The 22,669-nt window shown below is 35.6% G+C and overlaps 1 protein-coding gene across 1 annotated transcript in view; it reads left to right on the top strand.

The window, feature by feature from the left end:
* Positions 1-22,669, top strand: part of vipr1b (vasoactive intestinal peptide receptor 1b) — a 64,493-nt gene that overhangs the window by 29,517 nt on the left and 12,307 nt on the right. Inside the window, exons 4-6 of the mRNA XM_084102535.1 lie at positions 6,485-6,585; positions 8,603-8,700; positions 14,354-14,489. Of these exons, the coding sequence (XP_083958661.1) occupies positions 6,485-6,585; positions 8,603-8,700; positions 14,354-14,489 (335 nt within the window). The remainder of the gene's footprint in view (positions 1-6,484; positions 6,586-8,602; positions 8,701-14,353; positions 14,490-22,669) is intronic.

The following is a 22,669-nucleotide window of genomic DNA, read 5'->3' as shown; positions in this document are numbered from 1 at the left end:
ATATTGCGTGTGGGTGTTTGCACACGTTGATAAATGTGAGAGGGTTGGCGTCAACCTTACATGACAAACAAAGCTTACACTAAAAGCCAAGAGTAAACATCCCCTTCAATAATATTACACAAGCTTTCAGGTGCTGGTAACGTGTTTGTATAAATTCAGTGTATTAAAATTAGCAGATTTTAATCCATGTCTTTTGGATAATCTCAACAATATGCATATCAGATAAACCAGGGACTAGCATCAGGTAAAAGATGGATTAGTTTATAGCAAGTGAAAAAGAATCTTAATTCTACATGTTAAGCATGATGCTTCTTAATGCATCCATTTATTTAAATCAATGCAAAAAAATTGACTAATAATTACGGAAAGTGTCTCCGATGATTCAGATGTTGTGTGGTGTGCTGTTGGATTATGGGAATGAGATTTTGCATCTAAAAAATTTCGAAAGATACATTACGTGCAGCATGTCAAAAAATAAATAACCTAGTAATTGAAAGTCAACTGAATTTCAAGTAGGTGACAGTGTTCAAATTGTTTTAGACGGGATCATTAAACATTTTATTATGATGTCAGGATTATCTGAAGCGCTTCACACCCCAGACAATCTTTTGCAATAGAAAATGTAATCCTTATTCTGTTAATGTTTTGAATGTTCTGACTGCTGGTCTCGTGATTGTTTGCATGTTTGCCTGTGAGATTTTAAAAGAAAAAATTCTTAAAATTATTGCTGTCAAATCGATTACAGTTTTTGCCTGTTGCTTGAACACCATGCTTAAACCAAAGTAACATAACTTGAAGTTGTTGTTACTATAGTGCAACCATACCTTAAACAAAAGCGCTGCTTTGCACTTTAGTTGCAATTCTGTGACACACTAGCTCCTTTCTGCAACACACTTGCTCCTAGACACTACACACTATTTCATACATAAGACACTTAGTTGACACTTTAGTGTATTTACTAAAACTTAAACTAACATTAAAATGAAAACAGAAAACATAAAACTAAAAAACTAAAATATTAATAAACTATCAGTTAACTATAATAGTATCTCAATGATACTGTTGTGGTATGATGACATAGTATACTTAAATAAATTATAATAATGTATAAATAATGTAACATATACATTTTTTTTTCCATTTTCTGTAGATTAGTGAGGTACCACTGAACTTCCCAAATCTGTTAGAATTATCTGCAGTTTTAAGTATACAGTCTACAAATTACTTTTATTTTATAATATCTTGTATGTTACAATAGCTTCACTTTTACTTATCCATAATTTTGTCAGACTGCTGTTTTATTATTTTTTCCTAATATAGTGGACCATATAATTATCAGTAACAGAAACACTTTAATTGATGTTAATCACAAGTTAATATTGAACCATATTAATCACGTCATTAATCATTGCAGAGTTGATTGATCTATTAATTAATTTAATATTGGTGCTTTTACGTCAATTAATTTATTTAGGTCTGTTTCTTTTAATGAATTAGCCAATCAACTTGCTTACACAGAAACCTTCAAGTTCAACCTGCTTTTGCAGCCTTGACATTCTGAAGCTATGTTTAGTACTTACCATTATTGACTTTTTATGGTGCATCTTCCACAAATAAACAGATCAATACATATTAAAGGAACAATAAAACTCTCAGCAGATTATTAGAGAAACATAAGCCTATTGACAAAAACAAATGTCACAATGTCTTCTTTGGTTAATTAAAAGAGAGATAAAACATAATTTTCTTAATATTTGTATCTAGAGTAAGAGTTATGGTTTATTTACATTTTCACACAGGTGGTGAATGTAGAAGAGTGGGAAAGATTAGCGATTTATTTATTTTGACATGTACATGTAATGATGTACAGATTTATGTTTTTTACCCATGTTTCCCAGGGTGAGTCAGTGGGCCAAATCTAAACATAACAATGGCCAATTAATGGCCAAATAGACCTTTTTATCATTTCCCTTATTTAACCTTCTTCAAATTTAATCCAGTGTATGGTTTGCCACTTGCATTAAGTTTTTGGTGGGGAAAAAGTAAAACAAATCCATTAATTGAGTCTTTCCAACAGTTGGAAAACACGTCATACTGTACTTGTGAGTATGATTAATTCAGCAGTAGACATCATTGTTATGTCTCTAGATGAAGGTCACTGCCTGTCGGGGCAGGCAAAGGTGGTCTTGATGCATTTAAGCTGTTTCTGCTGGCATTTGTTCCTTTTGGAAAGTATTTTTAAGTGTGTTTCCATTTGAGTGCTCTATTGTATGCCTCTAATCTATTTTCATTTTGCAATGTTAAAGGGGTCATTGGATGCAAAATTCACTTTTATATGGTGTTTGCATATAAATGTGTCTTTGCAGTGTGCTGTGTAAAAAAATATTATTTTTTTATCCTCAAAAAGCCTAAACACTCTCAATAATCAAGCCGTTTGGATTTTCTGAGCAATATGATGTCATATTCTGAGCAATATGATGTCATGTTCCGCCCACGACCACTGACGGACTGTCCCGTATTAGCATATTTCCGCCCTCAGCCATTTGTATACTGTCCGCCAAGGCAGCACTTTATGTGTCTTGTGTCGACACCCCCCATGGAAGAGAGGGGTGGGGTGAGCAGTTGCTCATTATCATTTAAAGAGACATGCACCGAAACGGGTCACTGTGAACGGAGCTATTTTTGAGGAGGTAAAAAGGGTGTTGTTTTAAAAAAACATTTTTACCAAAGTATGTTACAAACTTTACATTACAGAATCATACAAACTTGTGGAAAATGGGCATCCGATGACCCCTTTAAGAAACCTCATTGCTTTTTTTTTTTCATTTATTCAGTGTTCTATGGAAGCTTGTTTCCGCCACAGAATAAAACATTTTAAAAGATAATTGCGACTTTTATCTCACAATTGCGAGTTTTTCTCAGAATTGCGAGATATAAAGTCAGAATTGCGTGAAATAAAGTCGCAATTGCGTGTTATAAAGTCAGAATTGCGAGATATAAAGTCAGAATTGCGTGAAATAAAGTCGCAATTGCGTCTTATAAAGTCAGAATTCTGACTTTTTTTCTCGCAATTGCGACTTTATATCACGCAATTCTGACTTTATAACACATAATTGCGAGTTTATATCTCGCAATTCTGACATCTTTTCTCAGAATTGTGAGATATAAACTCACAATTGTGAGATATAAAGTCCAATTCTAAGGGGGAAAAAGACGGAATAGTTATACCTCAGAATAGTTTATATCTCACAATTCTGACTTTATAACACGCAATTGCGACTTTATATCATGCAATTCTGACTTTATATCTCCCAATTGCGTGTTATAAAGTCAGAATTGCGAGATATAAAGTCAGAATTGCGTGATATAAAGTCGCAATTGCGAGAAAAAAAGTCAGAATTCTGACTTTATAAGACGCAATTGTGACTTTATTTCACGCAATTCTGACTTTATATCCCGCAATTCTTACTTTATAACACGCAATTGCGACTTTATTTCACGCAATTCTGACTTTATATCTCGCAATTCTGACTTTATAACACGCAATTCTGACTTTATATCTCGCAATTCTGAGAAATAAAGTCAGAATTGCGAGATGTAAACTCGCAATTGTGAGATAAAAAGTCGCAATTATCTTTTAAAATGTTTTATTCTGTGGCGGAAACAAGCTTCCATAGTGTTCCCATAATAAGCACATTGAAATAAAAAGACACAGGAACTCATGCACCTAAAGTCTTTTTAATTCAAGCCTGAGTAAAAATGGATGGCTTGTTGTTTTGGATCAATATGTGACATTGTAACACAGGATCTGCTATGAATTCACTGAGGAGGAATAAAGTGGCCTTCCTCCTGAAGTATACATCATATTTTTCAAAGTCTGTGGACCATGAGACAATTCTCTCTCTAAATGCATTATTGTAGTGGGATACCCACATCTAATGCCCCCCTTATTCTTATATAAAATGCTCTTAATTTTGTTATTGATTATGGTATATAATCCAAGGTAAATTCTCTCATAATTAATTGAACGCTTGTCTTAAAGTACTTAGCTGTTTTCAAAGTACTACAGTTTTTTCCAGTAACAAGCTTTTTTGTGTGTGTGCAATATGTACTGTAGCATTGGTAAGTCTGATTAATTTATGTGGCCAAGTGTAAATGGAACCGTCTTAATCAAATAGCTATCCAATCAGTAGAAACACATGAAGTGATCAGGTGTAAAAAGGCCCATATAAATATATTAAAGTCCCAGTTTTGTGAATTGGTTCATCTTAAACTGTTCTCTCTCTCATATGTTGCATTGGAAAGCCTGACTCATTCTTGTGAATTGGTCGTGTTGAATGATTCATTTAAATTAACAGATTTAAAAAATAAATCACAAATTTAAATACCTATAATACTATGCACTGTTTTTAATTGGTTGTGTAAATTAGGATGTTTTTGTTGTATTTAGTAAAAATTCACCAGTATAAGTTTTAATCTGTCAAACTGTCAGGGTAATTTTTGTGAGAGCAAAAAGATGGCTCTGATGAAATTACAAAAAAATATTTTAATTTTTGAATGGTGGCTGTGGTAATGAAGTGCACGACTATAGGAAATACTATAACAACCAGTCTTTAATATCACACTTAGGAAATTACAGGAGAACTCAGGAGAATTAGCTAACACAGCCACTTATCTCAAAGACAAAAGAAATGAGGAGAAATCATGGCTTAATTGAAATTATTCAACACCCATTGCAAATCAGGTTTATTGGCAAAATTTACAGACTTTGAGCTGTTTGCAGTGAACAAATCAAACAAAAGTAATTGAAATAGCTCAACATAAATGTTTCAAGTGGTTTCTCAAAATTTTTCTTAAAATGCAACTTTTAATGACTTCTGCAGTCTCAAAATTATTCATGGCAAGCATCTTTAGTGCTTAGTAGAACACCCTTTTGCTGTTATGACCTGCTACAAACGAGATGTATAACCAGACACCAGCTTTTGGCAGCGCTTCTAAAGAATCTTAGCTCTAAAGAAAAGTTACAGTTTTGCTTCATTGCTTCACAGAACAGAATCCCAAAACTTCTGTGGCTTATTTATATGATTTTGAGCAAATTGGAGCCAACTTTTCTTGTGCTTTTGGATCAATAGTGGTGTACATCTTGGAGTTCTAGCATGGAAACCAAATGCGTTTAGTACGCGCCTTACTATGCGAGCTGAAACCTCCGTGCCTGTTGCCACCAAGTCTTGCTGTAGGTCTTTTGCAGTCACTCAAGGGACTAAACCTAAACCTGCCTTCTCAGAAATCTGGTTGATAGCTTCCTTTTTCTGACCCGTCCAGTGTAACCACTGTTCTATTAACTTTGGACTTGCGAACCATGCCTCCAACGGTGTCTCTAGGAACATTTAGTGCCTTCTCTGTCTTTTTGTATCCTGTTCCTTGTTTGTAAATGGCGATGAAACTTACTTTTGAAACTCTTTACTTTTTGGACCATTCTTTTGACTTCGCCATATTTCTAACATACAGTCAAACGTAACACTCAACAAACCTAGCCAGTTCAGATATTCCATGTGTTAAATGAAGCCCTTGATTAATTGCATCAGGTGTGCTTGAGACAACACCTGCTTTGCAGATTTGTGCTGTTGTGAGGGATTCTATTTAGGGGGTTGAATAATTTTGAGACTCCAGAAGCAGTTGAATTTGAGGAAACCACTTGAAACATTTGTTGTGTTGAACTATTTCAATTACTTTAGTTTGATTTTTTTCATTGCAAACAGCTGAAAGTCTGTAAATTTGGCTAATAAACCTGATTTGAAATTGGGGTTGAATACTTTTGACTACAACTGTACATAGGGAGTAATGAGGGAACTGAACAGAATGATTAACTAATGAGTTACCAAGGAAATAAACTACAAACTCAGGCAGACTTAAACAGAACATACACATTACATTTCATTTATAAATTTCTCTTAAGTAACTTCAATGTAATTTGCAAATTTTGTTCATAACTTATAATGTAGCTAACTATCTTTTCAAACAGTATTTTGACTGTAGTTTAACTACTTAAAAAGTGATTACAAAGTAGCTTTCCCAACGCTGCATAAATCTAATGACCTAAAAAATGTTGTTTTTCTTTCCCAAGCATCTCAATAATTCATTGTTCAAATTTGTATACAGCATAGATCAAAACAATACGCTCACTGAATCACAGTGCTCAGTTGGGTCTCATTGCGTATTGATCTGATACAGAGTTTTGCATTCAGTGGGCCACTGTGCATTGAGAAGTGCCAAGAAACACCTCAGCGAGAGGGGTGACGTGGCCCCGCATTTCTCTGCTTTATTTCAGAAAGCTATTTAACTTTGTGTGGACTCACTCCAGGGCGCCAGCTCTCAGGGCTCACTTTGATAACACTTTTTCAGTTAAAATCAAAAGAGTAATAAACAGATGCAACTTCTAAATATGTGTATCTTGAGGTTAATGACCTTAACATTTCTCACACAGGTAACCTCTCAAAGACTTGCACTGCTGATGGCTGGACTGAAATGGATCCGATGGAAATCGCAGTGTATTGTGGCTATAATCTAAATGGCACTGTTGACGATGTGAGTACAAATTGTTTCCCTGTTCGGCGAGTAATTGTTTCTCATTTTAACATTTACAGTACAGGGGCTTGTCAGTGATTTTTATTGCCGTCCAAGTTTTTTTCTCCAACCATCTGCGTAAAAATTCCTGGCCGAATTACCTTCTGTTTTTCTGAATTTAAATGCCATCCAAACTCTGAATCCACATTTCTGAGTTTACAAGAAGGGATCAATTCAAAAGTCATTGTCTAAATCCTTTTTGACCTCTGCAAAGCGGGGTAACCGTTGCGCTTCACATTTTAAATATGAACACTTTTATTACTGAAATACTGGAAAATGTTTACAAGAATTATATTACTACACCACTCTAATACAGTGAATGGGAGCTGTTAAGAAGACAAAGAAATAAGAGAACAAAATCATGTGATCTTTTGAGATTATTTCTAACTTACTCTAGACTAAGTACAGTATATCTGCTAATTTCCACATTTTTAAAATGACATCCATCAGTTTGAGAGATAAAATGCTAGACAGAAAACTATTTAAACCATAGCACGTTCCTATTTTTAAACAGGATATTTAAATAATCAAATAATAAATACATAAAGATATTATGTTTCGTATTTTTAGAAGTTCCAATGACAAACAATTATCATCCAAATAGGGCTAAAGTAGTTTACTATCACTTAAGGTAAATGGGAGACTTTAGAGAGAAGCATACGTACATGCAAAATATCTTAGAGCATTTATGTCAAACTAGTGTTTTCAACTCCACTGGCATTATACAACACTGAAATGCTCAGACTCTTGACGTTTTGGACTTTTAGCCCACACAAAACGATCATTCTCATGTCAAATTGAGTGTCCCTCACCCCAAAAAACCCAAGCTTTAACGTTCACCTTTTTTCAGTCAACCTCTTAGCCTCCTTTTCCAGCCTGCCTTTTATTGCCTAGTGCAAACTAAGTCCAAACATAATAGTTCGATGCACATCGGTGTCAACCCTTGGAGGCATTTGTAAACATACAAATAAGCCATCGCTGAAGTTATTATATAACATGAAAAGCATTGATGTTCTGAGCAGAGTATAGTTAAGTGAAGAGCAAATGACCTTTGCCCTTTGATGAAAGCTTTCCCAGCATGTTTTCGCATCAACAGGATGGGTAATCAGCACGTTCGGTCTTCAGACCCACCGGGAATATGTGGGCATGGGACTTAAAAGGAATTTTGTGTTCTTGTTGATGAGCATCTGATGCTCCTTGTTGTTATGTTCAGGTTTTTATATTCAACTTTGATCAAAGGCAATAGAGGGGGTTATTTAAAATATGCAGGTGTATTGGAGAGACAGCATCGGGGGGGTTTCTTCATTAGGGTGATTGGGCGACGCACCACAAAAGTGTGAAAGAGACTTTTTCAATCACATTTGCATTCAACCACAGAGTTTCGCTAGCCGTCACTGTTGTTCTGCCTCTGGATATAGTCCAAACAGCGTCAAGTCACGTTCTGTGGAGAACCGCCTCAGAGTGCTCGCCATTAGATGGAGATGAATCACTATAAACTGAACATGTAATACGCATGTGCATGACATCATCATCTTCAGAGATTCACATTTTTGTTGTTTACACTGAGACCAGTTTGCACTTTGAAACCCGTTTTGCGTTTTCAGCCACCAAAAACGCTGTTGTTGTTTAAAAGAACGGCCAGCATCTAATATGCTGAGTTGGTGCTCAAGAAACTGATTATTATCAATGTTGAAAACAGTTGTGCTGCTTAATATTTTTGTAAAAAAAAAACATAAATAGAGTACTTTGCTGAATATAACGTTTAAAAGAACAGCATTTATTTTAAATAGAATGTTTTTGTAACATTATAAAAGTCTTTACTTGGATCAATTTAATGCATACTTGCTAAATATAAGTATTAATTTCCTTTAAAAATTTTTTTGAACGGTAGTGTAATTTGAAAATTTAAGCAGACATGGCTGTTTAAAGTGAGTACAGTGCTGTTTAGTGAACACACATTCTTTCTTTTCTTTTGCAGGATAGTTTCTTCAGGTCAATAAAGATTGGCTACACCATTGGACACAGTGTTTCTCTCATTTCTCTCACTACTGCCATTGTAATACTTTGTATATTCAGGTAAGAATTTCTACATTTGTCGAAACTATGCTAACATGTAGGTCTAGGGGTGGGTTATGTTTAGCCGATGTTCGTCTGCCAAAACAATGTAGTTACACTTTATCTTAAGTTGTCCTTGTTACAGTGTAATTATACATTTAAGTACTGAGTAATATTAATTAACTACATGTACTTACTATAGGGTTAGGAATAGGGTTTTGGTTTAGGGTTAGTACCAATGTATCATGTATGTAGTATCATGTACCGATTTTGATTAAGCTAACAGGCTTTAAACACAGAAAACAGTGTTTCATGCATGGTTAAAGCCAACCCTAAATGCACCATAAGGTGTCATGGAGCGAGTGACTGAATCGCTGAAGCTGTCGAGGATTAAACAGTGAGCAACATGCTTCCGTTGTGAGACTACAGTGATTGATCTGGCTCACTAGAGACAGAACGCCCTGCTAATGACAGAGATAAGAGCTTTCTTACATGTATTTTCCACATTTCATCTAGGCCAAAGAAGACTCTTCACCATCAGAGAATCATTTCAGTGCAGTGTTCATAAATAAACCCAGCAGTGATACTTTGAACCATAAACTCAATTTAATTTAAAACCATTTAAGAGGCACCAAGTTAGCGTTCAAATCACTTAGGCAACATTATTTGTGTATGAATTAAACATTACATTTTGTAGTGGATTAAAATGATAATGATGCTGTTTGGATGATGGATGATTCATTTTTGACATGGCAAATTACTGTGACATGCTCATTACAGTGACTGCTATGGATGTATCTTGTTCATAATAAGGTGACCAGATTTCTGAAATGGAAACCAGGGACATTTCCTAGTTCAGTTGTCAAAATACTATCACTGAATTATCAGTTCTATGAATTAACTCCCCGGAGCGCACATACTGTAAACGTCACAAAAAGTCAGCCTAGGCTTTCTACAGACAAGTCGTGAAATGTCTCATTTTTTATGTTTTGTTAGAAGCTGTTCACACATTGGGAATAAAAAAACAATTTATACATGAAAATTAATATATATAGCCGCTTTAAAATATTCACTACTGTTAGGCAACCAACAGGCTATGTTGGTAAGGCTTATTTACACTGTATATGCAGGGTGTTTAAAACTTGCTATAAAATGGGGACATTTTTGGGGGCAGGACTCATAAAACCAGGACTCCGTCTAGTCCACGTCTGATAAACCTAGTAAGAAGCTGACCTATAAAAATGCACAAGTTCTGCTGTAAACGGATACTTTCAGCAACTCAAAGCACAGTTATTACAGCGTCAATCCTCCTCGGAGCATCCTGGGGTTTAGTGCTTTGCTCAAGGGCACAAAAATGATAGTTCACGGAGTTCTTCTGATTACCAACCTGATGTTTAACCACCACAACCCACCACCCTTAATGCTGTCATTCCCATCAGTAATAAGGTTCATGTGTATCACAAGTATGGCAGAGCAGTAAAGCTGCTCATGTTCAGCTCTGGAGCAAAGTAATCAGTCCTAATCCCATCTCTTAACACTATCTGCACTCGAGCTGCAGGCTTTAGCGGTCTTAACTGAGACTATATCAGTCTGGTGTGGGATTTCAGGGGCTGACAGGGGCTGAAGACCTGATCACACCTCAGGTTATTATTGCCGGTTTGAACACTTGCTCCCACTCCATTGAGTGACTCAGGTCACAAGTTGTCATTGGTTGGTGGAAACACAGTCTGTGGTCTAATTAAATTGTTCCTTTACCAAGAAACACTTGGTAAAAAAAGTTTTGTAGGGTCTAAACCTGTCAGTTGTATAATGCAAGGTTATCCTGCAGATGGCCACACACTAGAGACACAACATAGACCCATGTGTCCGTAAAATCGTGCTGATAGTGTCAGATCACAGCATGTGAAATGAGCAAACCAGAGACATCATGCCTGCGTGTGAGTGCTAGGTTAAAGGAAACACACTGATTTGACCTTTAACTCAAATGAATCTAAAGTTATAGTCAGTTAGGGAGAACTGCAATGTTATGCAATGAAATACTGCAACTTGTATAAAAACCAACGCTTCATCACTGGTTCACATGTGATTTTGAATCTTTATTTTAATGTTATTGTCCATACACTGTTAAAAAAATATTTTTTTTATTTTACTAAACTAAACATAAGTTATCCAATTGATTAGTCCAATGTATTTGGACTAAACTTTTGGGCAAAACTCAAAAAAGCCCATGAAAAAAAGCCTGGGACTGGATGCTGCAGTGACCACAAAAGCGAGATTCATTGATTTCGACCTGCTGCAATGTATAATATGTTTGGCCCATCTCAGCAGGCTCTTGCCACAGGAACAAAACAATTGGATTTCATGGAGTAATCAATAGTAACTTTTCCACACATTATTTAGAATTCATCTTACTGGACACATAATTGTAACAAATTGAAGTAAGACATCACCAATGACAAATTAAAATCCAATAGTCCACAAGTCACAAACCAGACAAAAGACAAATTCAAGGAATTTCAATATAAACAGACTCTTCAATGATGAAGTTGGTTGACAAAAGAAAGACTGGTAACACTTTACGATAAGGTTTCATAAACTACTGTTTTACTGTTTAACTCATTCACTAACTACATATTAGTTAACATGAACTAACAATACTTCTACTACATTTAATCTAAATCTATTTATTAATCTTGGTTAATCTCAGGATTTACTAATACATTTAACACAATGTATTAATTTATTGATACTAGTTCAAAAGTTATATCTGTTAACATTGCAGTTAATGCTCTGAACTAACATGAACATTAACATTTGCATTAACTAACATTAAAGATGCATTCCGTAACTTTTTTGGGTTAAAAATTATCCAAAATAGATTTTTGAGCACATAACCAGCCAGTGTTCGAAATTATCTGCTTGTCTTAGTTCGATTCAAAACGGTAAGCTTGTAATAATGTTTTTAATTCCAGTGGTACTGTGGATTTCCGCGGGACATTCAAGCATGTCATTACGTCACATCTGTACACATAAAGAAGGTGTCTCGGCTAGTTGGCTATATTGCGTGTGAGGATGTTGGAGGTGGAGATTTATACTGCCGTGCAAAGGCAAAAGACCTTAACTTCAATTTTTGTCAAAATTAGTTATTGCCATTTTTGGAACAATGCACATCAGTTTTATCATGTGGAAAAATATCTTGAGTCAATTTTGTTCTTTTCTGCTAAAAATAAGATGTTGTTTTTGTCATAACTTCCAAAAGCAGAGGGAATGCAAAGGCAGAAGCCCTTAACATCAGTTACGGTCTTTTAGCTTTGTTCCGCTGCACTCTAGAATGCTGGAATCAAGTTACAGTTGGAGTTAAGGCACTCTGCCTTTGTTTTACCAACGTTAAATTTTTGCCGCGCTAAAGTTACGGTGTAATGTTAATGCCTATATGTAATTGAAAACAACGCGAGTGGGTTGGGGACGCCTCACGATAAGTAAGGGGAGGAGAAAACATTACCACGCAAACAAACAAACCCAGCAGATATAACTTAGATTGCAGCTTACCTTTTTTTTTAACATGGTCAAACTCAAAATCCATGGAAAACGACATCCACTGAGAAGACAATCCATTGTTTAAATCCATCATGTGCCGGCTGGCTAACCTAATCTATCAAAGTGCAAGTTGTCCGGAGGTTGACATTTTAAGTGTCGCTGTAGGTAGGCTATTAGTAGGCAGACGTCCGGTTAAACAGTTAAAATTAGGGTGACCCAAACGTCCTGTTTTCCCAGGACATGTCATGGTTTCACGTCTTGTCCTGGCCGTCGTGGCTGTTTTTTTTTAAAAATTTATAAAGTGATGAAAATGTCCTGGTTTTTGGGCCGTTAAGCATATACTTTAAATTTACTGGCGCTTATCTTTACACACACAACATATGAAACCGGCTAATCAGCGCGTTCCTCAATCCGCAACGGCAAGCAGAGAGCACGTCAGAAAACAGAGGCCTCTGTGTGTGTGTGTGTGTGTGTGTGTGTGTGTGTCAAATCAAATCTTTCAAATGTAAGAAATATTTGTGAAAGTTTACTTTAACTTCTTCTTTAGTGTTTTTTTACTTAAATTAAGAACACCGATAAAGTTTTAAAACGATCCAGTACAGTAGCCTTCTCATTATTTTTTATTTTATAATATTCTATTGATGTAATATTAAGCCTTCTAAACAGAACTCACTAAATGTTATTTTAAGACTATCATTGTTATCATAGAAATGTTTTTATAGAGTGATAAAAGTCAAAATGGTCAATAAATTAGAAGTTAAGGTACTTTGCCTTTGTATGAGCCATTATTGTTTTGCAGATAATGCAAAGGCAGAATGCAGTAACTTCCGAATAAGGGTCAAAGGTCAAGTTTGAGCTCAATTTTTTTTAATGTAGATAAATATATTCATTATGACAACTACTTGGCAAATTTTCAGTGTCCTACCTATCATACAATTGGCTGGACAACAAAAAAACTTTAAAGTCATTTTTCTCAGTTTCACACTCTGGTGAGTTAAGGTCTTTTGCCTTTGTAGGGCAGTATAGCTTTTTCTCACAGCACTTAATATAAACTTATCAATTTGATGGCGGATCCAGAAAGGTTCAAACGACAATCACCAGTGACAACTGGAGATTCACCCGTTGTAAAATGCAAAAGACTTCGGACTTCGGAGAAAAAAGAGACTGCTGATGTTGTTACAACATTAACAATTTGAGAACAAAGTATAATTTGCACGGTTTGACGTGATATGATAAGCGATCGTTAGATTTAATCAGTGCGATTTACTTCAATGCTTTTTTTCCCTTAGTTGGTCAGAACAAAAGTGGATGATACTTACTTGTTCAGATGACATTTTCTGGTTAAAATTCTTATGTTGGTCACACTTCCAAAAAGTAGAGTCTGTGATTCCGAATGACAGTATCCACACCGGCGCGGTGACCGCACTGTGCCGTGCCGAGGCACAACCCACAGAGTTGATAATTCCGTGAATAACTGCATTTGCAGATTTTGAACAGAGATGACGACAAAGAGGAAAAACTACAGACTGCAGCTTTAAGAAATGCAGTAAATACATATTGTGCATGGTTAGTTCATGTTAACAAATGAGACCTTAAAGTGTTACCGAAAGACTTGAGCCAATAAGCTTAATAATAATAAGCTAAATGTTCAGGGTGTTCTGGGATATTAGATTGCATGTCTATGCAGGTAATGTACTCTTAAAAGAATAGCATCATTTACTCACTCTTATATTCCTCCAAACCCATATTACTTACTTTGTTCCATAGTGTAGATGCATTGTGGTTAGTATTTTGACTGCGCGCCATAGCTTGATAATATTAAATTAGCATGTTGGACATTAAATGAGCAGCTATAACCTTGAATTTTAAATCAGATTTAGTGAATTCCCATGTTTACGGTAAGTAGAAATGTGCGTGAAATGGACAACACAATGCAACAAATTACCTGTTTAACAAACCCCTTTCAAGGACCAGAAAGCTCAATTAGGATTTCATTTGTAGTGTAATTAGCTGTCATTTCTTTCCGTTATTAGTTCCAAGGATGGGATGTAATTAGGGGGCAGGGGACTTCTCAGTCAGGCTTAACATATTTTAGATTCAATAAGTGTGGCTGATTGCATTCCTTGTATTCCCTCAGGAAACTCCACTGCACGCGTAACTACATCCACATGCATCTGTTCGTGTCCTTCATTTTGAAAGCCGTTGCTGTCTTCGTCAAAGATGCGGTGCTGTATGATGTTGTTCAAGAGTCTGACAACTGCTCCACTGGCTCTGTAAGTTCATTATTGCACAGTAGGCTATGTTTATTTATTTTCTCATGGATCCCTCAGCAGTCTGTAATAGTTTCTATTAGCAAACTGTGTGAGATCCACACACAGCAAACCAAGTATTCATCTAGCATTGTTAGTAATCAGAGTAAATATAGTCTATCCCAGCTGATTACGTTTACATTTTTTTCATACTCTCGGGTCTCGTGGTGTGTTAACAGAAGTGTCTTGGGCCTCTCGACTGTTATGTCTGCTACTAAACATCCGTGGGCATAACTTCACACTCGCTGCTGAATTTATTGCTGTTAGTGACCTCTGTTTGAACCAGCTTGCCAAAATGCTTGTTCCAGTCATTCTGGATGGCGCATACTCCCACTGTTATTGTTGTAGCCCCTCAAGCCAATTCAATTTCACAGATTTTTCTTTCAAAACTGCAAAATAACAAGATGTGATGTGAAGTTTGGGTGATTTTTTACACTGACACCATAGGGTATTTCTTGTGTGTTAGTTTTACACTACTGTGCTGACAAGCCTATGTTAACTGGTTTGCTAGAGTCCCACTAAGCTTCTTGTCTAGTTTAACCAGTAACATTTCCAGAAACTCACCCAGGACCAAAGCTAGTTGACTAACCTCACAAGCTAGGTTTAGCTTAAACCAATAACCAACAGAAATTTGTGATAACAGATAAAAGAGATAGTCTCAGATTATCCAAGTAAAACAGCAAACCTAGTAAAAATAGTAAAAAGCAGGTAAAAGAGTGACAGTGACTAAATTAAAATTAGACCATGCAAGTAAAACAGCTAAATTAGTAAAAAATCAGGTGAAAGAGGAACAGTGTCAAAATTAAATAGACCAGTCAAGTAAAAATAGTAAAAAGCAGGTAAAAGAGTGTCCGTTACTAAATTAAAATTAGACCATGCAAGAAAAACAGCAAAAGTAGTAAAAAAGCAGATACAAGAGTGTCAAAATTAAAATTAGACCATGCCAGTAAAAATAGCAAAAAGCATGTAAAACAGTGTCAGTGCCCAAATTAAAAATAGACCATAAGTAAAACAGCAAAAGTAGTAAAAATAGTAAAAAGCAGGTAAAAGAGTGTCCGTGACCAAATTAAAATTGGACCATGCTAGGAAAACAGCAAAAGTAGTAAAAAATCAGGTAAAAGAGGAACAGTGTCAAAATTAAATAGACCAGTCAAGTAAAAATAGTAAAAAGCAGGTAAAAGAGTGTCCGTTACTAAATTAAAATTAGACCATGCAAGAAAAACAGCAAAAGTAGTAAAAAAGCAGATACAAGAGTGTCAAAATTAAAATTAGACCATGCCAGTAAAAATAGCAAAAAGCATGTAAAACAGTGTCAGTGCCCAAATTAAAAATAGATCATAAAAGTAAAACAGCAAAAGTAGTAAAAATAGTAAAAAGCAGATAAAAGAGTGTCCGTGACCAAATTAAAATTGGACCATGCAAGTAAAACAGCAAAAGTAGTAAAAAAAAAAAAAAAGCAGGTAAAAGAGTGACAGTGACAAAATTAAAATTAGACCATGCAAGTAAAACAGCAAAACTGGTCAAATAAATGTTGCCTATTTCCACCTAGACCTGCACCAGACCAGCCTAAACCAATCTGGAGCAATTCATGCTGGTTTTAGCTGTTTAGTTGAATAATCTAAAAAAAATGAGTTGAATCAGTTTTACAATATTTAGCATTGTCGTGGCAATCATTATCGCCTGACTGCTAGTAATAGCGAAGGACGTTTTCTGAGATGACTCAGCTGTTGAGTTGACTATCGATTGAACTTGACAAAGGAGCATAAACCTCTCAATGAAAACGTGGCTCCTTATCACAGTGTGTGGAGTGAGTTTGCTTCTAAAGTGGTGTGTCCTGCTGTAACACGTGTCCAGTTTTCAGATCTGGTGTCTTTCAATGTCTGCAGTTTGAGCAGAAATGTACAATACATCAAGGCCGTTTGTGAAATCTTCAGAAGTTTAATACTCTTTCAAACTGAGCATTTGACGACTCAGATTTTTAAGGCAAGTGGATTTTAAATGCAACTTCCCAAAATATTATTTGCATCTTTAAAAATACTTTTTTGTAAGTAAAAAAAATAATAAAAAGGTCTGAAATGGTCTGAAACACTGTGGCAGAAAGGATGCACATGTTTAAATGTGGACAGTCCAAATCGAGTCGCTCTTTTCACAGGTCGCTCCAGGCTTATATGACTTTTTTCTGTGGAACAAAATGTCAAATGCAAATTTCTATGATAACTATTTCTACCTAAGTCACAAAACGTCTACCATATTATTATTTTAGGGCCAAAAATAATAATAATAGCCATCTCTTGACATAAATCTGTATGTACGAAAATTCATAGTGATCACTGGCTTTCATCTCTCTCTTTTAAAGACTTTCTGCACACAAAATAACTAATCTACTGTGGAATCAGTGAATATTCACAGCTAGGTTATGTGTCAAGCTGCCTTGTTAACGTTATTCTCACCTTTAAATAACAGTAGGCCCATGGGGAATGGCAGAATGACTGATTGCCAGAAAACAGTGTTATGAAAAGTATTAGACGCAGTGGTTTTATGCATGATACATAATAAATGCATTATAAAAGGCAGTTGAGAGGTTCAGCTCAGCAGAAGGTGTTTGTTAGCTATTTGTGTGGTTGAGCCTGCGGCGAAAAAGCTTTCTATCTATTTCAGGGAGCGCGTGCCCTGAGCAAGAGGTTTGCGGCTCTCAGAGTAATTTGGGATGATATGTGTGCATTAGAACTACGAGCTGGATCCATTCATCCTGCGCTGCCTCATTTTGCAAGCCCAAAAGGAGAAAGCATCATTCAGAGCCTTCTGCTGTCTAAACTGTCGATTGCTTCATCCACCCAGTTTTTTTCTTCTGCCTGTAAGGCATGCACTCTCATTTTGAGAGTGTTGCAGAGAGGAACAAATGTGTGAATCTTTCTATGATCTCAGATCACAGAGCTCAAAGACGTATTTTTAGAAAGACTGAGAGTTTTATTGTTATGTATAAAACTACACATTTTCAAAATCAAGGTGGGTGTCTGAACCAGACCTGTCAATCTTTTGGACCGGTTTTATTTTTGGTGATATAAAACAATGTTTCCAAAATTAAAGTATGTATGCATTTCAAAATAAATAATTAAAATATATAGTTTGTAGGAAGTTAACCTTTTTACTAAATTAACAAAAATGCTGCCCAGAACACCTTGGATAGAAAACACAATACAAATTAAATTATTTTTCTTGAACACACTACTGTTAAGGTTTGAGGTTGATAAGATTGAAAGAAGTAAAAAAAAAAATCAAAAATACAGTAAAACAATAATATTGTCATGTGAAATATTATTACCATTTAAAATGTTCTATTTTAATATAATTTAAAATGTAATTTATTCCTGTGATGTCAAAGCGGAATTTTCCACATCATTACTTCAGTATTCAGTGTCACATGATCTTTCAGAAATCATTCTAATATGTTAATTTGGTGCTTAAGAAACATTTCTTCTTATTATTAGCAATGTTGAAAACAGTTTTGTTGCTTAATATTTTTGTGGAAACCGTGATACTTTTTTTCAGGATTCTTTGATCAATAAAGATGAAATGAACAGCATTTATTTGAAATGAAATCTTTTGTAACATTATAAATGACTTTACTGTCACTTTTGATAAATTTAATGCATCCTTGCTGAATTTTGCCTTTAAAAAAATACATCTTACCCCAAACTTTTGAACAATAGTGTATGTACATTGCAAGGAAAGAGAAATTAATTAAATGAAATGTATTACTTTTAAATTCTTTCTTTTCGACTCCAACTTGAAACTCACCTGAACTAACCATCTTGCACATCCTTAGTTTATTGTAGTTTCACTGATATGAACATCACAGTTCATTAATGGTGTTCAAACTGTTGTGTAGCACCACATGTCAGGGTTCTGTCACTTCAGTTTATTTATTTTTGGTTTGGTGACAGAGCTCTGACACTCCTATTATCTTGTCATTGTGATTGTGCAAATTCAAGTTCATACTGTACGCTCTTTTGTCCCGCTGATATGTTGTATGTGCGGAGCATGGTGTTCAGATCCCAGCACTTCTGTTTAGTTCGGTTTTGGTTCAGTGTTTGGGTTTGGACATTCATGCTCCATGTTTAGTCTCTTCTTGTAAGCGCACGGGTTGAAGGTTTATTCACTCGTCTTGCGCTCTTGTGTGTTTTTGTAGTATGCCTGGTTTATATTTCAATTGGCCAGAGGTTCTTGTGTTGTCTTGTTCTGTATAGCACGCGGCTTGTGTTTTTCATTGGCTTTCATGTCATGTTTTGTGCAGGCACACAGTCAGTGAGTGCTCTCATTGGCTGCGTGTTCGTGTCATGTTTTGTTTGAGCACATGGCTTGTGATTGTTTTCACTGTTTTCACTGGCTCTTGTTTTTGTCATGTTTTGTGTGAGTACCTGGCTTGTCATGTTTGTTTCTGTGTGCCATGTGTTCTCCTGTCTTCTCTTAACCCTTTCACGCGTAAGTTTAAAATATTCTAACTGACCCCCCAGAGTGAGTTTTTTGAAGGCGACCGTTATTTTAGAACGTTCCCCCTTAATGTTTCCATGGCGACGCGTCACGCTTGTCACGTGATTCCATGCAGCCACAATAACACAAGCTATGTTTCCATCCACACGTTTTTATCCGAATTAAGTGATATCGAATGAAAAATGCCTTATGGAAACAGGAAAATTCGATTGAATTTCATGAATATCGACTCAAATGAAATACGATCGGTCTCATCGGATTTTATCTTGATCGATATACGGCTTATGCGATAAACGCTGATGGAAACGTTATTTGTATAAATGTTCGTTATTTGTTCGCAAATGTTTGCTTGAATGTTGTGCGATTCAGTGCGAAAATGAATGGAAACACCTTAAAATGTCTCAAATCAATTCAATATACCAATTTGATCGCAAAACAGCATGTGACGTCATTACGCACAGGTTTTTATTCGCTTTAATAAAACACGAAACACACTTTCACCAGCTTTATTCGCATGAGTTTTTTTACCGAACTTCAGATAATTCGATTGACAAGTGGATGGAAACTTAGCTACTGTATGATAGATGTATCGCTTTTATATTATTTTTCCTTTTTTATTCAAAATATTCACATACTTGCTTGCCATTTAAACAACTATCTGATATTCCGATTCTCAAATACGGGTAAGTGAGTGTGTTTTGTCGTTTAAAAACCTTTACAAATAATCTTGATCTTGATCTATAACGTGAGATGGGCGCCGCCATGTTTGTTTGAGAGTCCTGTCAGTTGGATTTACAACATGAAAATTCATTAGTTTCTCCCAAAATACATGTAAGAAAGTGGCCAGTGAACTGGGAAAAGAATAGAGTAAACTTTATAGTACTTACACTAGACTTACACTAGACACTAGATTGTTATTGCTGCTTCCATAGACATCAGTGTGTATTTTAAAAACTCCAAATGTATTGTTTTACTAGTGATTATGTGTATTTAAATGCCTGAAACCTAAATTAAACATTTTGAATTAAACAATTCAAACAGTTGTGATATATGACAAGTGCTGAGCGCGTCCGTCTCTGGCTCAGCGCCAGCCAATGCACGAAAGCACAGTTTGAATCTGGCAGTTACGTCACTGTTCATTCTAAATCCCATATGTGGGACCGTACTCTCAGGGGCACAGAAATAAGAATCCCATATATGGGACTGTATCACTCAAAAGGTTAACCCCCGCCCTTGTTACCTGATCATTGGTTTATTTGCCCCACCTACTCTCCCTCATTACCCTCCTCATTTCCTCTCTTATTTATTCTCCTTGGCTGCATCCGAAATCGCATTCTTCCCTACTATACTATATTCCCAGATGACCTACTACTTCCGGCGAGATTTTGAAGTGTGCATACGATGTCAGTGAAGCGATGCTGATAGGTCACTTGATAATGACAGCATGGTGAACGTAGAACGTCCAGATTACATTCATACTATATAGAACATACGTTTTTTTTAGCGGTTGTGGAGTAATTACGTATTTTAAATAAGTACCTACTCGAGAGAGTATGCGATTTCGGATGCAGCCATTGTGTTTGCAGTCCTGAGCCAGTTCGTTGTCGATAATCAAACATTCATGTCGTGTCCTGCTCCCTGCCTTAAAGGACAAATCCAGTGAAAAATTAACCTAGGGGTAATTAACACATGGTTACCGAGTCGATCGTTCCCTGCGATGCGTTTTCATGAAAATCGAATGTATAGAGTTTTATCTCTAAAAACAGATTAGCTCATAACACTAGTATATGGGGCACAGAGTAAGTAAAAGTAAATCGCTAGTTAATACCACTAACAAGGCTCAAAATAGCCTCACACTAACACGGTAGCATAATGAGGGTCCCTACATGCAAAACGAAGCATTGAGAACTTTGTAAGTGTACAGACAGTATTAACTAGCGATTTACTTTTAATTACTCTGTGCCCCATATACTAGTGTTATGAGCTAATCTGTTTTTAGAGATAAAACTCTATACATTCGATTTTCATGAAAACGCATCGCAGGGAACGATCGACTCAGTAACCATGTGTTAATTACCCCTAGGTTCATTTTTCACTGGATTTGTCCTTTAATCGTTCTGCTCTGCCCTGCTGGTTTTGTTGATATTGAAGACTCAGAAGTTAGGAGGCCTTATTAATTAATTCTGCTCTTGAGCTTGAGGACATGGCATTTTCAGCATGATGCTGTATCTTTGCTTTTTGCTTTTTGCCTTCAACCACTTACACCCTCCTGTCTGATTTCATTCCATTGTGTTTGTCTCACAGTTATTTGTTTATAGTCTTCCTGCAGTCTGCCTGCCATGTCTCGCTGTCCTCATGCAACAAACTCCTCTCTACCTCCCACCGGTACTGCCCAAACAGAACCACTGCTTTCATGAAAGCCTATTAGCAGCGCTTCAATTTCTCTGGAAGTGAGAGGAACCCAAAAAGGGGAGCACTATCTAGGAAATACATGACATAAATAATTACCTACATCAATTAGGGTTTGTGAGAAATTACAAATGTATATATTTTTTCCCCTGTGCAAATTTAACATCAAAAACTTCCTTTACTTTGAACTTCTTAAACGTGCATAACATATTTAAACGTATATTAATATACTTAAATATGCAAATTGTTGTAAATAATTTGTTTTTTTATTTTGACATGCATTCATGCTTCAAATCAGATAAACAGAATCTCATTTTGTATCTATGTTTATTGGAGGAAAATAATCAAAGTGGCTGTTTAAATTAGATTAGTTACGTGAGTTTATTTGTTCTTGTTTTGGGGGGACGTTATCTTTATGAGAAAAAAAATACAATTGAAAAAGAACATTTAAAAAAAAAAAAAAAATCCTTTCATTTGAATATCAGCCAGTTGCATGTCTCCATTCTTCTTTATAATACAAACTGGGTTTCTACCCTAAATTGAATTTTCTTTCTACCCTGAATTGAACTTTCACTGTCAATGCTTTTCTTTATAAATAAATATATTGTAAATGTAAATTGTTCTTGTTACATTCTTTAAAAAATTTTCATTATGCTTACAATTGCATTGGCCTTGTCGAGCACAATAAGTTTCCAAAACTCTGTTATGAGAAAATAACTTCCATTTTTTAGTATTATAATACTGCTATTGGAATATTGATAAATACAGTAGTGTGGTGTAATAATATTTGCTAATTAAGGCTATCAGACATTTATACACTTACATGCTTCAACCATGTAATGTTTAACTCTGTAAACAGTCAGAAATTGTCCATTAAAATGTCCTTGTTGTGTTGTGTCTAAAATGTGTTTTTTATAGTGAAGAAAGGTTAAAAAGAAAGGTTAGATTTTTAAAATGTTCTTCACACACACACACACACAAAAGGTTATTTTAATTACTGTTCAATGAAGGGTTCTTTGGCAAACCAAAAATGTTTTTTTCTGTGGCAACGCTGTGAAAAACCCATTTTGGATCCTTTTTTTAAGAGTGTATCTGCTTTATTTCAATTTAATTTAATTTGCCAGTAAAGTTTATCACTCAATGTACTTTATGAATGATTTGGAAGCTATTGAATGAAGAGTGGATTTCTTTATAACGAGATATCTGAAATGATCATTGTGACATATAATAAGCATATTCTGTAG

Source organism: Abramis brama, assembly GCF_963993115.1.
Source record: "Abramis brama genome assembly, chromosome: 24".
NCBI classification, from domain to species: Eukaryota; Metazoa; Chordata; class Actinopteri; order Cypriniformes; family Leuciscidae; genus Abramis; species Abramis brama.
Note: the sequence above shows the minus strand (reverse complement) of the source record. Positions and strands in the feature narration are given on the sequence as shown.